Consider the following 15,442-nt stretch of genomic DNA (forward strand, 5'->3'; position numbering starts at 1 on the left):
GTGGAGACGCCACGTATCGATAAAAATACAATAATTATAATAATCTATCTTTTATGTATTTATGTTTTAACATTTTGTTGAAATATATTATTTCAGTTTAATTTGAACACGTGCTTGTAGATAAGTTGATTTCGGCGATCATTTTAAAAATGCCACGTACTAATTGCGCAGTATTCGGCTGCTTGAATTCAAGTTCATCAAATCCAGAGTTGTCATTTTTTAAACTTCCAGTTAACAATGAAAGGTAAGAATGGAAAAGTATTATGCATAAAATATAATATATGTAAGTATATCTTATCTTAATATACATATATAAATCTCGTGTCACAATGTTTGTCCTCAATGGACTCCTAAACCACTTAACCGATTATAATAAAATTCGCACACCATGTGCAGTTCAATCCAACTTGAGAGATAGGATAGGTTTTATCCCGGAAATCTCACGGGAACGAGAACTATGCGGGTTTTTTCTTTGACTACGCAGACGTACCCGCTAGCGGAAACATAGCAACAATATAGTAGGTATAAATAAAATAAATAAATATATTAACATTTTCAGGAAGTCAGTTTTATTTCCATTCCCTTGAGATTCCGATTCTTTTAAAATCGGTTCACATGTCTAATTAAAAAAAAAAGATACAGTCGAACATAGATTAACCACCACCTTTTTGTTTTTAGAAGTCGGTTAAAAATATAAAATCGCTTGTCAGGCAAGTGCTTGACAAAGTAATGACGTCACGAGTCTCAATAAAAAAGTATTATTTAACCTTACTTATATCAAATCATAATAAGTGGATGCCACTAACATCATCATAAAAATAATATTTAATCAAGAAATTCCCTAATATTTACGTAATTATGCACATAAATTTAAACAAGATTTTTTAAGGTTTCCATTTTAGATTGCGTAAAAAATAGATGCGATCTTTAAACAGACTGGACTCCTAATAGTGACTATTTGTAGCTATCATTTTGGTAGAAAATATGTCAACTTAATTTAAAACTCATGCTGCCATATCTATAGAAATTAAAAAATAGTCTCTTTTTAACTTGTAGTCAGATACGGTATTTACAAATATATTTATTGAAAGGGCTACAAACTGAAACAATCGATATTTATTTAATGTGAATTGACATCACTTTAAACTTTTTTCCATACTATATTCAAAATCTGTGGATGTGTCACCCGCTACTATCGATCCCCCTGAATACCCTCGTAAACACGCTTGATGGGGGGGGAGCCATTTCGAACATTTTGTATGAAGTTTCCTTACTGTATGTATCTGTATATTGTGGTTTTAGTTACACTGCTTATAGAGGGTTTCTAGTGACAATTTTATATTTTTGAGAATTTCATGAAGTTTTAACGGAGAGGGGGGATTTTGGTGTAATTCAACGCTCCAAGAGTGCAGATTCATTAATAAAAATACCTTGAAAACTATTTTTTTTAACTTTTTTATTATTTTTTGTATGTATGTATGTGTGTGTCGAAATAAATGTTTTTCTTTGCTAATACAAACCTTAACTCTACAATCCATGCCGGCAGAGAGCATAAGGTGTGCAGTTTTGGGGAACCAGCGCACTGCCGCCACGCCTTTCGTGTGACCCTTCCACGTAAATATGTGCGACTGTAAGTAAAAACATATTTCATAATATAATTATATTATTGAAAAATTTGTTAAAGTGACAATCTTTTGATGCTGATGCCAATGTTCTTAAAACCGTAACTAATAAAATAACGATTTTTTATATAAGATCAACTATTTCAGAAAGATTTCTGCATCAAACATGACAATAATAGTAGATAGAGGAAATATTCAATTTTTTGTTTGTAAGTAGTGGATAAACTCAAACCAAAATAATGTTTCAAATTCATTACATTTGAATGCAAAAAAAAACTATTATCACTACGTAGTATAAAACAAAGTCGCTTTCTCTGTCCCTATGTCTCTATGTATGCTTAAATCTTTAAAACTACGCAACGGATTTTGATGCGTTTTTTTTAATAGAACGAGTGATTCAAGAGGAAGGTTTTAGGATATAATTTATTAGGTTTTAGACAAAGCGAGCGAAGCCGCGGGCGGTAAGCTAGTAAAATCATAAAACTTACCTTGGGTAGGAAACATTTAGCTGGTGGAGTGTCACTTCGTAACTGTGTTTCACTGCGCGGTGCTTCGAGCCACGATCTGCCTTGGTAGTCTGTGGCTTTGTCAACTGTAAAGGTATATAATATACATGTATATATTATATGTGAGAGAATCATAACAGAGTAGTTGTTATGTGGCTATACCTTCCTATTATAATGTACTCTATGGTGTACAACATAATGTCGATATTGAATTGATATGAAATGCATGGGGTTACGGGCCATGCTATGGTTTATATTCCTTGAGTCAGTAGCTCGATGATATAGTCTCGGTGCTACCATCGACCGCGCAAGGTGTGCGCACTGAGTCATTATTTAATATTATTTCACATATCAACCTAACTATAATTAATTATGGAGAGTTATTTAAATTCTCCGAAATATGTATAACATATTTTGACACAATCATTAATAAAATGAAAGGGGGGAAAGAGAAGTTGCATTATTTTCTGTGTGTACTGAGAAATATTAAATGACTAGTCCGTTCCCGTTCCCATGGGATAACCGGGATAAAATATATCCTATGTGTTAATCCAAGTTACTTAGTTTATATGTGTGCTAAATTTCATTGTATTTGTTCAGTAGTATTTGCGTGAAAGAGTAACAAACATACACATACACATCCATCCTCACAAACTTTCACATTTATATTATTAGTAGGAGTAAGATAATAATCATAAAATAACAGAGCGATTGGACATCTATGCACTATTTTGCCAAAATGAAGAAAAATTTAAAAAAAATCACACTTAACTTTACAAATAAATAATTTGAAATATACATACTGTGGAATATAGATTTCTCTTCCAAAGGTTTGTCATCATCAACTTTGCCTTTCTTTTGTCTCTTTGCTACAATCTCTTCCAATTCTTTAGCAATTTCACCTTCAGGCTTCATAACCCTGGAATAATTAAAGAAATTAATTAATAATTGGAAAATTTATGATGTTTAATATTAATAACTCAGGCCCCGGAACCACAGACACAATAGAAAATCTATTGTGTCGTGGACCGATCGGGCCGCTTGGGGCTCAATGGGTTAACCTACCTATTAAATTAATATTTCAACAATTAACTACTTTATTTCACTCTTCCTAGTGTTAATCATATTGATATTTGATGTAAAAAATGATCTGTGAATTGTATTATTTTAAATGTGGCAACATTTCAATAATAGTTTTTATTACACAACGTTTCAAAAACTTTAAAACAATCTGAACAACTATTATTTATTTATTTATATACATCTGGATAGTAATAAATTGTCTAGAAAAGTTTGTAACCTTACCTTTGCTCGCCTACATAACCTCCCCAGGGCCCTAAAAATCCTTCCACATCCTCGGGATTATCATTTTTGTGCCTTTTCTTTTTATCTAATGGCCTTTTCTTTATAACTTCAAATACTGATTTACCCTCCGCTTCAACAGGTGGAGCCACTGTTTCTGAAACTAAATAAAGAAATGTGTTAAATTAAGCCTATCTTTCTACAATTTTATAAAAAGCAATTATTTACAAACACTTCAGAGCATAATAAAGCTAGTTGTTGAAATACTAAATGTTGTTGAATCCCTCATAAAAGAATTTAGATTTCCCAACTATTAGTTCATAATCAACCTTTTTTTATTCTCTAAATAAAATGTAAAAACAATACTATAATAAACAATAGTATATCAATCAAAGTTCATTATTAATATTTATTGGATAGAAACAAACATACCAACAATTCCATCTCCTTTACCACTATCAGGAATAGGTTCTGTGGAAGGATCTACAGCATAACCGTAACTTGTGAATGTCCTCCGCTGGTTCTCAAATTGGAATTCACTTATATGTGCTTTCTCCACATAACCTGACAACATATTTCTCTCAGCTTTCATCTGTTGTGTTCGAAAAGGATTCTCTGGACCATATTCAGGGGCAAATAACTCTTCATATTTAGGATTGTGCATGAGTTCTTGATTTTTCGGTAAAAGTACTCTCGTGTCATCGTTGTTCTGTAATATAAAAACTAATAAAGAAATCATAACATATTAAATGTGATGTGTGTGTTTGTAGATGACTTACCGTAGGCATTACTACTGGTGCTGCACATACTTGCATTTTCTTAGCTATAGATAAATTTGGATCAACAGGCTTCAAGTGAGACAATAACTTTTCGTTACTGTGTTGTTGTATAGTTTCTGAGTCATTTTCTTCGTCTTCTGAACTACTACCATAATTTTGAATGTTCAACATGTTTATATTAGTTTTGGTCACGATTTTATTGTTTACATTGAAAAATATACATCGACTTATAATTAATTACTAAGTAAAAATGAGATATTTCTATTTTCTGCACGCCACAAGTCACAACATCACACACAACATTTACAAAACAAGCTTCAAAAATCGAATGGAATGATGTTTGTCAGTGTCAAGCTGACAATGGAATGTAACATACAGCCACGAGTTGCCATTAAAGAAAAGGATTAATAAGAAGAAGAATCAAGTAGCAAAAATAGTGTTTTTATTTTTTCTACATAATTCTCATCATTTAACAGTGTATCTCATATTTTATACATTTTTAGTGTATTTTTTTTTAATAATATAGTTTTATTTTTTTATGAATGCAATTTCTAAATTCTAATCAAGTATCCAATTTTTTCAGGCTTACCAACCTTACCAAAAAAATCGTTAGTCAGGTGATGAATTTCGTGTGACAGTTCTTATTTTCAATAAAATACCAAATAATAATTTAAAAATTCTAAAATGGCCCTTCAAGCTGCAGTAAAAGGAAAACTTATTAGTGTTATCGGAGATGAGGTATGTCTCTACTTTTTTCTATCAACAACATTATCCAGAAAATGTTGATTGGCGTTTGTTTTTATAGTGACGAACGGGCCCTGTATATTATTATTTCCTATTTCTTTTGTTTTTCCAGGATACTTGCGTTGGATTCCTGTTGGGTGGTATCGGGGAAATTAACAAGAACAGACACCCAAATTTCATGGTCGTAGATAAAAGTAAGTAACGTCGTAGTATTTGTATTCAATAGTAATAATTCAAATTTCATCAATGTGAACTTGAAAATCATGAATGATCATGAAAAAATGTATTTAGAACATTGAGATAATATTACTACGTATGGAGGAGACACCACGAACAAAATCTGTGCGCCATTTTTTTGCTTTAACTAAGTTTTAAAAATGATTATCTAGTTAGGTACTTAACGATGAAAGTTATTCCTTTGCACTTTTCCGTATTATTTGTGCAATATCGTAACACACACGAAGGCATATTTGATGCGTTTCACTTTAAAACCATTAAAAAATACCGCTCAACATACGTCACATGACGTATGTTGAGTGGAACATAAGTGATGTAGGCGGTGTCGTCTCCATATTAATATTATCTCAATGATTTAGAATCAAGGATTATAAGTATTTAAATCGGAAGTAAGGTACTTGATAGTTCTATGTATATAAAACTGAAGTATGTACTACTAACAGTTGTATGGGTAATCTTTATACTTACCTATAGTTTTATTGCATTATTAAAAATCAATTATTTAGATGGTTCGTTGATTTCGTTCCTTCATAGTTGTATCACTAATTGATTGTTTTATTTAAAAGCAATTACTGAAGTAGTATACTCACACTATTGACCATTACTGTGGCCTAACCAATTACAAAAATCATACAATAAAATCTCTCTTTTGCAATGTGAAAGATAGACAAACAGACAAATACAATTTCACATTAAATTATTTGTCATATAACATATCTGTCTGATGTAATGCATCCTTACTGACATTATAAATGCATAGTATGCTTGTTTTTCAATAACGTAGCAATTAAATACATAATTTAATAATAATATGACGAGGACACTAGGGAGTGCCGTAGGGTACTTTTATATCGGATATATCGGATAGATTTCCTCATTTCTATCACTCCCAAAAGTTAACATTCAGACAGGTGATGCTATATTAAAAATATGACATTGATGACAATTACTGTTTATTCTCTATGACATTGCGAGCGAATCCATATGTGAAAATCTAGTGGTAACTTAACACAAGAATTAATCACATCTCCCTATCACCCATAGACACTCCAGTCAGTGAAATTGAGGACTGTTTCAAGAGATTCGTCAAGCGCGACGACATCGATATCATCCTGATCAACCAAAATGTAGCGGAACTGATCCGACACGTCATTGACGCACACACCGCCCCCGTACCGTCAGTATTGGAGATTCCGTCTAAGGACCACCCATATGACGCCAGCAAAGACTCCATTTTGCGTCGCGCTAAGGTACTATTTTATTTTGGAATTAAAGTATTTATTCATATTTTTTGTTATAAATAAAAAAAAATGTGTGATGGAGAATGAAACTCTCATATCTATGATAAATTGTAAAAAAAATATATAGAGATATTTGATAATGAAAATTCGAAAGTAGGAGTAAGATATGTTTAAGTAAGCATAAAATGGTAAAATAATAATATATATTTGGAATAAAATATAGAAGTTGATTACGAACATATTGTTTTTACATTTTAAGAGTGTAATAGAGCAACTGGCACTTGTCGTTTTTTAATTTTATCGAACTGCATTTAAAACATTATGCTCAATGTAAAACATTTTATGGAGAAAATTAGACACATTACAATATTTTCTTCTATTGATTCTGATGATGATGATGATTTTTTCTTTCTATTTTACTTTTAACTATTAATCAAAATCAACAATATCAACCAAAAGTGAGCGCATCCAGCAACGAAACGACGGTGCACAAAAAAAAATATTTGTTTTGATAAAATAAAATCTATTTCCACATGCTTAGGGTTGCTTTTTCCTTATAAGCGAAATCTAACCAAAAGTGGTCCGTGCAGGACCCGGTAAATGGCCAACCAATCATTGATGTTGGTAGAAATGGTAGTTAGGGTGACCATGAATTTTGTTTGACTTTACACCATCTCATGAACTATGCATTGGTTTTATTTTAATTTAATATTTTAATAATTCAAATAAAAAAAAATTGTATTAACTACTATACAATAACAATTTTTTATTTCAATAAATTTTTAGTATTATTTTTCATATTATTTTTCATATTCTACTTGTTACTTACCAAACTGACTGAAAGACAATTTTTTTCCTATGTATCAAAACCTTTTTATTTGTTCACAGGGCATGTTCAACCCCGAAGACTTGGTACGCTAAGAACATTATATTGCATGGTTTGTCTGTATGATACAGACTGGCACACTGTAAATATGCCAAGACCCATAACGTAACAACTAACAACTAATTTATTTAAAAGTCGCATTTAATCCTGTGTGCAATTTCAATCCGTTAAGTTAATACATTCCGCAACCATTTTATTTTCAGAAATAAACTGATCTGTTAAATTGTATGCAAATGCCTAACAATGAGTATTAAATATGTTATAACATTGTATAGATTGTTGAAATTTTATTATAGTATATGAACAATTGAAATGCGTTTTATTTTTGTCCCCTGAGTGTGCATGGTGTGGTGTATGTATGTATGTGTTTTTTTTATTTTTCATTTGTTATTATATTTGTAGTTATTTATTAGTTAGACTAATAACAATTATTTTCTTTTCAGTCTATGTTTGGCGCTGATAACTACGCTACCTAGTAGTTTGTTGGCTTTATATACAAATTCAATTTTTAATGTAATTAAAGTATACTTGAAATAAAAGCAAATTATTTATTTATATATTTATTTATTATTTACATTTACTTATAATAATACTGATTGCACAAATATACAATATGATACAGTGCACACAACCATATTAATCACTTAACAAAATTACAAATTATTAATTAATTAGAATCATTAGTACCCGTAAAGAACGAGGAGCGGTGATTGGTTAATTTAATTCGAAATTTGAATATTCAAAATGATTAGTCATCGAATTCGTTGACGTCATTTTCGGCTTTCTTGTGGCCAACCCAGTCCCATTTGGAGTAGTGGAGCTTGGTCTTCTTGAATTTAGGATTCTTAGAAGTAATTCTGACGAAGATACGACGGCCGAAGAGCGGCTGGAGCTGCCTGAAGTTGTCCACAAGCGGCAAGTTCAGGTTGGAGAGGAGACCACGGAAGTTATCCATCTGTAAAATAGTTTTAAGTATTTTATTCCTGTTAAATATTAGGTGATATTTATTCATACAAGATAAAGCACCAATTAACTATTCTTCATTTATTAGTTTTATTCGTTTTCTGGTGTATTGTTAGGAATACAAAAAATATAACACGGTAAATAATATTGAATACCTGGAAGACAGAAATCGGGAGGTAGTCAGAGAAAACGACCCATGTGACGGCTTCAGCGCAAGGTGGGGTGGTGAGGGAGCCCTTGTAGGTGTAGAAACGTTCAGAGTCCAGTCCGGAAAGGATGGAAGAGAGGGAGAAGGTATGGGGCAGCTGCATACTGGTGTTGTAATTCTCAATAGTGGACAGATTCTTCACGATAGGAGTTAGCAGCTTGGCTTCAAATTCCACGACCTGTAATATCATAATGTTACTTTTTCTAATGGTTTAAGTCGATGTAAAAAACTAAGGTAATAAGGTATTCAACGCCTTCGCTGGTAAACGATAATGTAGTATTCTTAGGACGCACGTCTTGCATATTAATGGAACGACAAAATTTTGCGCCCACCCGAAGCGTGTAAGATTTCGTTCATATGAAATACTAGCTGTTCCCTGCGGTTTCACCCACGTTATTCTCCTAGCCTTCCTTCACTATATTCAACACAAAAATAATTTTTCATATCGAAAAATTATTTCCTAAGATTAGCGCGTTCAAACAAAATCCTCAACTAATATTATGAGCAGAGATATTGTAAGATAATGAGCAGTTAACGATTTACCTGATAGAAGAAAGCAAGAACGCATAGACCATCAGGGTGCTGAAGAGCTTCAGCAAGGCTCCTGTATTTCTTGTTCCTGTGGATGATGTGCATTTCAAGAGGCAGACGCATGTCGTTAAGAGTGTGTTCTGAACCGCGGTTGTTCTTATCGCCCCAATGGAAGTGCAGACCTTCAATCTCGTACTCATTATCGAGAGGACCGCCGAAAATATATGGCAGACGGAATCCTTTCTTTTCTTCTTCAGAGGAGTATTTAGGGACGCTTAATGCGACTGAAAATCAATAGAATTATAAACATGCGCCACTAGTTAAAGAACTAAAAAATTAATTAACCAATTTTGTAGTGAAAATTATAATCAAATTTATTGTAACTCAGTTTACCAGAATGTCCATTATTGGTTATGGTCAATGGTCCCGGGAGTGGATTCTGATACCCGATAAGTTCCATGGCGGGTATGGAAATGGGGATGGCTTGACGAGCAGAAATAGCAATTGGTGATTGCTGTCGGCCGCCGCATGCTGGGTGTAGTACCGCCCATCGTCTTTGGTCAGAAGCACGATAGCCCCAACCGAAAACCATAGACACTGCGAAATATTGAAAAATATAAAAAGCTGCCATGAATTGCTGCATAGGTATGTATCTTCTCTTAAACTCGTAGGTATTCTTAAAATAATGATTACCAGCAAACTTTGGAGGGAATCGGTATTGTTGGTACATTAAGATAAGATAAGGCTTTCAATGAGGTTATGGTTTTTGAACCCTGTTCGACCCAGTTTAAGGTTATAGGAAATTTACCATTGTGTTTCAGAATGACGATGTTGCAAAATTCTCTGAATGACATTTTAATTCAAGCGAAACAGATTACCAATTATCTCCAAATCAAATGAGCCACTATTAGACTGATAATATTGTTTAAAATTGATATTATAATTAATATTGAAGAATCCGTCCATTCAGTATATTATCTATACATACAATAAATCTGTAGAAGGGTCATTTCTGTACATTGAAAAAATTGAAAAAATAAATAGCAATATCCATAGTGTTACTGGATCGATACCAAACCCAAATATGTGATTAAAAAAAAAATTGTCCGTCCGTCTGTCTGTATGTGAAGACATCACGTGAAAACTACCGGTTCGATTTCGATGAAACTTGGTATAATTATACCTTATTATCCTGGGCGTAAAATAGGATACTTTTTATCCTGGAAATATACGTAGAAAAAAAATTAATCTTAATTTTTCAGTTTTATCCATAGACGTTGTTCTGTAGAACCGCGAACACGTTGCTTATTATTATAGGCCTAGCCGTATTCGGGTCCAATAGATATTTATAAGATGTCATTGTCAGAGTTACTCAAAATGGAGAAATAAACCATCCACGCGAAGACCGACATCCGCGCGGACCGAGTCGCGGGCGGAAGCTAGTGTTTAATATAAACCATATATTAATATTGACGATGCCCAATTCGGTTTTAGACCTGAATTGGGAACTGATATGGCTATATATACATTAAAAGAAATTGTTAACTGTTATAATAATCAGAATACTAGTGTATATGCATGTTTATTAGACTTAAGTCGTGCCTTTGATACCTTGAACCATGATATATTATGGAAAAAAGTTCGCAGCAGTGATGTTTCTTCCGACGTTGTTGGTCTTTTTACATATTGGTATGATAATCAGACGAACAGCGTTAGGTGGGGCAGTACTCTGTCCGACAGCTATATTCTCCCGTGTGGTGTTAGACAGGGTGGAGTAACCTCTCCCGATCTGTTTAACTTATATATTAATGATTTGATTGTGGAGCTGAGTAGGACTGAAGTTGGACTTAAACTAGATGGCAGATATGTCAATAATTTGAGTTATGCTGATGATATGGTCCTACTCAGCCCCTCAATCAAAGGGCTACGAAAACTTGTTGGCATATGTGAAAGATATGCTCTTTCACATAGTCTACAGTATAATGTAAAGAAAACAGAAATGTTGATATTCAGATCGGGTAAGGGACCGGATAACATTCCGCCAATCTGCATTAACGGTCACCCTATTAAAATAGTAGATAGCTTTAAGTATCTTGGCCACATTGTTACATCCAAAAGAAAAGATGATGCCGATATTGAGCGACAACGACGTGCCCTCTGTGTCGTCGGCAATATGATCATCCGGAAATTTCGTAGGGCATCCAATTCCGTTAAAGTTCATTTATTTAAGACTTTCTGTCAGTCCCTCTATACTTGTCAACTTTGGACTAATTACACCAAAAAAGCATACGATGGCATTCGAGTAGAGCACAATAACATCTTCCGATATTTGATGGGGCTCGACAAATTTTGCAGCGCTTCGGAGATGTATACCAACTTTAGAGTAAACTCCTTGAATGCCATCCAGAGACACAGGATTGCTACATTTATGTCCAGAGTTGACAAGTGTAGAAATAAAATTGTACGCAGTCTGGCTGACAGAAATATAACTAGTAGTTTGTATAAAACTTGGATCTCAATTATTATGAGATAATTAAGTAATGGCTTTATGTTTTTTATTGTATTAAAATTATTAAAATTGTATTCATGTACATTATGGGACTAAATTGTTCTGAAATAAAGAATTTATAAACACAATTCCTTTGTAGATCATTCGATTTTAGTTGTTTGTATAATATAAACGATAAACGATAAAAAAATATTATTTGAATCCATTGCAAATGATATGGCAGCACTTAATATCCATTAGACCAATAAAATAGGTGCATTTTAAATTAATTAAATACGACAATAAATCCAACTCTGCATAGATTAAATTAATATTGTCTGCCGTTCCAAAATTTAGAATCACGTCATATATTATTCAATACATGGCTTATTTGTATGCCAGACGATTTTATTTTATAGCCGTAATAAAATGTACTTAATTTAAAGAAAGCACGTAGTGCTATAAAGGTGTAAAATTGAACTTCGTTAGAATCTGGTACGCATACATATTGAATAAACATTAAGTAATTAAAATTTATTAAAAAATGAAAAAGTCCATATCTGATGAAGCGCGTTCTGAAAAGCGCCTTTTAAAACACGCATCTACCTATCAATTAAATAGTTTTAGGTACTTATTTAGTAGACAGCCATGAAGTCTTTTAAATTTAAATGTACCTATAGGTACGCGAAATATAATCATTTCTATATTCAAGGCGACACTCGCAATCAATGTAGGAATATCGAAAAAAACTTCATTGTGTGTGCATCAATCTGCACTACGACATTGCATTACTATGCTTGGTATCAAAATCTTCAAAAATACGTGCTTTGTTTCTTAAGCTCATATAAAACAATAAATTTAGCTTAAACGGCGGCTAATTTATTATTATCAATCGTATTCTATAGTCACATCATTGTATAGAGATGTAATTGATTATGTATATCTTTTAGCTGCAGGAATTTAATGTACCTAGATATTAAGAAGAATATCTGATGAGTAGGTATTGTTGTCAGATATAGGTGTTGACTTGGTACATAGGGTATGCCATTTGAAAATTGAAGTTTGTAACGAAGATGTTAGAAATGAATATGGTTTAAAAATAAGCGATTTAAAAATACTAAACATACGCTGTAAAGATAAAGGCGACTGAAGTTATTAAAATTTAAATACAAACAATTAAGTACCTCGATGTGTGTGTATGGTGAAACGTTATGCATTTGGGTTAAATTATTATTCTTATTTCTAACAAATTTGCAAGAGAATTAAAATATTATGAGGTCGAAAGAATTGATTAGGACAATCTGTGCCAAAAACACCATTGGTTTATTATTTAGATTCTGCGTTAAATAAGAGTGATGTGTTAATAAGCTAATAAATAGAACTTTTGATAGGAGGATAGGAGGATAGGATTTGACCTACAAATTTATATATGTTATATCTTAATATCATGTCCAGAGAGTGGTAGTGATATAACATATACCTAGTTGAGGGATGACAACGACCGAGGTAAAACATATCAAAATTGAGCCATCTTTGAGCCTTAAAAAAAATCTTTAAAAATAATGATTTCGTATTTAATAAGAGTATTGATCAGAACAATTATATATATCAAAAGAAACAATCGAAGGCCATAAATTAAATTCGAAAATTTAAATAATAATCATTATATGCGAGTCGTTGAGTGCAACGTATTTAAATGGCGTAAAATGACAGGACGTTTAAAAATAACCGTAATTTAGCTGACGTTTAACGAGTACGTTTTGTGAATAATGATAAATTTTATTAAATTAATGGTAGGTATATGTTTTAACTAATAAAAATTTATGTAAGTGCCTGCTTCTTGATAAAATGTGTTTAAAGCTTTGCATTGACCCCTGAAAAGATGAGAGAATTTTTGTTTAAAGGGAAAGTTACACAACTAAGGGGTGATATTGGCAAAATTTTTTAATAATAATTTCGGGTCAAACGACTAATTATTATCTATAGTAATTTAGAACTCGCACTCTAGAATAAAGTTGTATAGAAACAAAAAAAATATCAGGTACACGATACGTTACAATCCCCGCGTTTACATATATGTATATTGTACGGTGTACCAAATAATTTAATCCTTATTTTAAAACAATGCTTTTGTTTTGTTTTTTGTCTTTTTATAATTCCACACAACATTATCTTTATTAAAAATTTACTAAGTGTGTATTTTGAAACAAATGAACGATTAATAAATTTATCCTTTAGCATTCGTGACTTGAAATGTGCTGAAATCAAACATGCGTCTACGCGTTAACTGCATTTAGATGAATAGATCAAACATAGGTGACCTTTTTATGGATAATCTAGCGCTAATGTAGGGTCAAGATTATTGAAATTAAAATTATTTGGCACACTTTTTCAGCGCTAACTACGACTATTTGTTGGTTTCGATTCAAAATATTGACGTTACTTACTATTTTTTTTCTTGCATTCAGGAGTTTCAGATATTCAGGAGAGGTCTCGGGTATAATCTTGTGTTAGATATTTTTTTAAATCGATTCTTAGGTATTTAACCGACTTCCAGAAAAATAGGAGATTCACAATTGATCTGTATTTTTGTGAGTTTGTTACCTGGCGAATAACGACTGGGTGCACGGATTTTGATAATTATTTTTTTATTCGAAAGCTGGTGCCCTTGATTCCATTTAATTTAGTTTAGTTCTGACAATTTGACAATTTTGAGGCGTTTAGTTTTTGTTAAAAATAATTATTGGGTATTTTATTTAAACGCATTTTAATGGTAAAAAAAATATTTGTAGGCATATTAGTTTTAATATCATCTCGTTTTCATGAATGAAAATTCTTATTGATCAAAATATTATATTTTGAATCATCTAGAGTGTTTGGTCGGATGTTTGTGCGATCCAACGTGTGTGAAACGTAGCTACGGTACATATTTCGCGTGTCTTTACTGCTGCAGAGAATTTATACATTAAAAACTTAATTAAACACAATTATGAACAGTTAAGGGCACAAAATATTAACTTTATGCTTTTATCTGATTTTATGCTCCAATTCGCCATCCTTTAAACCATTTTCATTATGATTTATTTATGCGTTATTATTTAGTTACCTGTGTATAATGTTTCTTTGTTTAATTTTATTGGAATTTTTATTTAATATTTTATTCCATTATTTTTGTTATATTTATCTCTACACTTGACTAATACAAGTTAGTTAATTTTTATCAAATATTTTAAAACTTATTTGATTTTCTCTAAATGAAACAGATTCGTTAATCTGCAAGTTTAGGAATATGACTTATTATTTTAAATAAAACTAATTAAAATTTCTGATATGTTAAATATGAACAAATTATATCGGTTTAAATATAAAAAATATAAGGCTTACCCTGAAGTGCCAAAATAGCGATAAGAGATGAAACAATAGAATTCATTGTGAATTACTTATATTACTAATTGATTGATTGATTGGATGGTCACTTGATGCTTCCTTTCTTGCAGACTGCGGTTTATATACTACACAAGAACATCTTGAGCAGTGCGATTTGAATGGTCTAACACGTCACTCATGTGAGAACTAACCCTTTACAGATAAAGGTGTGGATTATCTGAACATGGCTTTATAAAATTTTAACTGAGAAATCCTCTTACACGCTATTAGCGTAAAGCTTAGAATGCGGAATGTATACTGGTGGACAATATTTAATTTTCGTCCAATTTTTTGTTTGTTTGGTAGCTTCGTCGCTAGAGAGCCGAGAGGTTTAACTTTTACCACTTAACCAATATGGCAGTAAATGCAATAATTACCTACTTTATTTCCTTCAGAATCATCCTCTTCAAAGAAAATACCTATTATCTAAGCCTATTATATATATAATAATAACTATGCCTCTGTTCTCTACTCTACAAATATAGAGCGCTGCGAAGGGACGATGCATT

The 15,442-nt window shown here is 32.1% G+C and overlaps 3 protein-coding genes across 3 annotated transcripts in view; 1 reads left to right on the forward strand and 2 right to left on the reverse strand.

Annotated features, from left to right (window-relative positions):
- Positions 1–4,516, reverse strand: part of LOC149485015 (pre-mRNA-processing factor 17) — a 40,321-nt gene extending 35,805 nt beyond the window's left edge. The window contains exons 1-6 of the mRNA XM_089699716.1: positions 4,210–4,516; positions 3,863–4,139; positions 3,434–3,593; positions 2,932–3,047; positions 2,111–2,214; positions 1,521–1,628 (exon numbers count right to left, since the gene is read on the reverse strand). Of these exons, the coding sequence (XP_089555842.1) occupies positions 1,521–1,628; positions 2,111–2,214; positions 2,932–3,047; positions 3,434–3,593; positions 3,863–4,139; positions 4,210–4,380 (936 nt within the window). The 5' untranslated portion in view covers positions 4,381–4,516. The remainder of the gene's footprint in view (positions 1–1,520; positions 1,629–2,110; positions 2,215–2,931; positions 3,048–3,433; positions 3,594–3,862; positions 4,140–4,209) is intronic.
- A 280-nt stretch (positions 4,517–4,796) lies between these two features.
- Positions 4,797–7,630, forward strand: Vha14-1 (V-type proton ATPase subunit Vha14-1). Its single transcript, XM_089699721.1, has 4 exons — positions 4,797–4,947; positions 5,066–5,147; positions 6,235–6,440; positions 7,320–7,630. Exons 1-4 carry the CDS (start codon positions 4,894–4,896, stop codon positions 7,350–7,352), a joined length of 375 nt encoding a protein of 124 aa, XP_089555847.1. The 5' UTR covers positions 4,797–4,893; the 3' UTR covers positions 7,353–7,630.
- A 243-nt stretch (positions 7,631–7,873) lies between these two features.
- CAH9 (Carbonic anhydrase 9) lies at positions 7,874–15,008 on the reverse strand. Its single transcript, XM_089699720.1, has 5 exons — positions 14,892–15,008; positions 9,413–9,616; positions 9,032–9,303; positions 8,436–8,666; positions 7,874–8,272 (listed from the first exon to the last, which is right to left on the reverse strand). Exons 1-5 carry the CDS (start codon positions 14,935–14,937, stop codon positions 8,066–8,068), a joined length of 960 nt encoding a protein of 319 aa, XP_089555846.1. The 5' UTR covers positions 14,938–15,008; the 3' UTR covers positions 7,874–8,065.
- Positions 15,009–15,442: the final 434 nt, after the last annotated feature.

This window comes from Colias philodice, chromosome 10 (genome assembly GCF_061535455.1).
Source record: "Colias philodice isolate Cphi_HAF_F1 chromosome 10, ilColPhil1 Martin Lab GWU primary, whole genome shotgun sequence".
Classification (NCBI taxonomy): domain Eukaryota; kingdom Metazoa; phylum Arthropoda; class Insecta; order Lepidoptera; family Pieridae; genus Colias; species Colias philodice.

What these genes read in the sequence shown, in the direction of transcription:
- Vha14-1 (XM_089699721.1), top strand. Translation starts at nt 4,894, where the DNA reads ATGGCCCTTCAAGCTGCAGTAAAAGGAAAACTTATTAGTGTTATCGGA. An exon ending in TTTCATGGTCGTAGATAAAA is followed by an intron (nt 5,148 to 6,234) that starts GTAAGTAACGTC and finishes TATCACCCATAG; the next exon opens with ACACTCCAGTCAGTGAAATT. An exon ending in CCATTTTGCGTCGCGCTAAG is followed by an intron (nt 6,441 to 7,319) that starts GTACTATTTTAT and finishes ATTTGTTCACAG; the next exon opens with GGCATGTTCAACCCCGAAGA.
- CAH9 (XM_089699720.1), bottom strand. Translation starts at nt 14,937, where the DNA reads ATGAATTCTATTGTTTCATCTCTTATCGCTATTTTGGCACTTCAGG. An exon ending in CGCTATTTTGGCACTTCAGG is followed by an intron (nt 9,617 to 14,891) that starts GTAAGCCTTATA and finishes AATATTTCGCAG; the next exon opens with TGTCTATGGTTTTCGGTTGG. An exon ending in TCCCGATTTCTGTCTTCCAG is followed by an intron (nt 8,273 to 8,435) that starts GTATTCAATATT and finishes ACTATTTTACAG; the next exon opens with ATGGATAACTTCCGTGGTCT.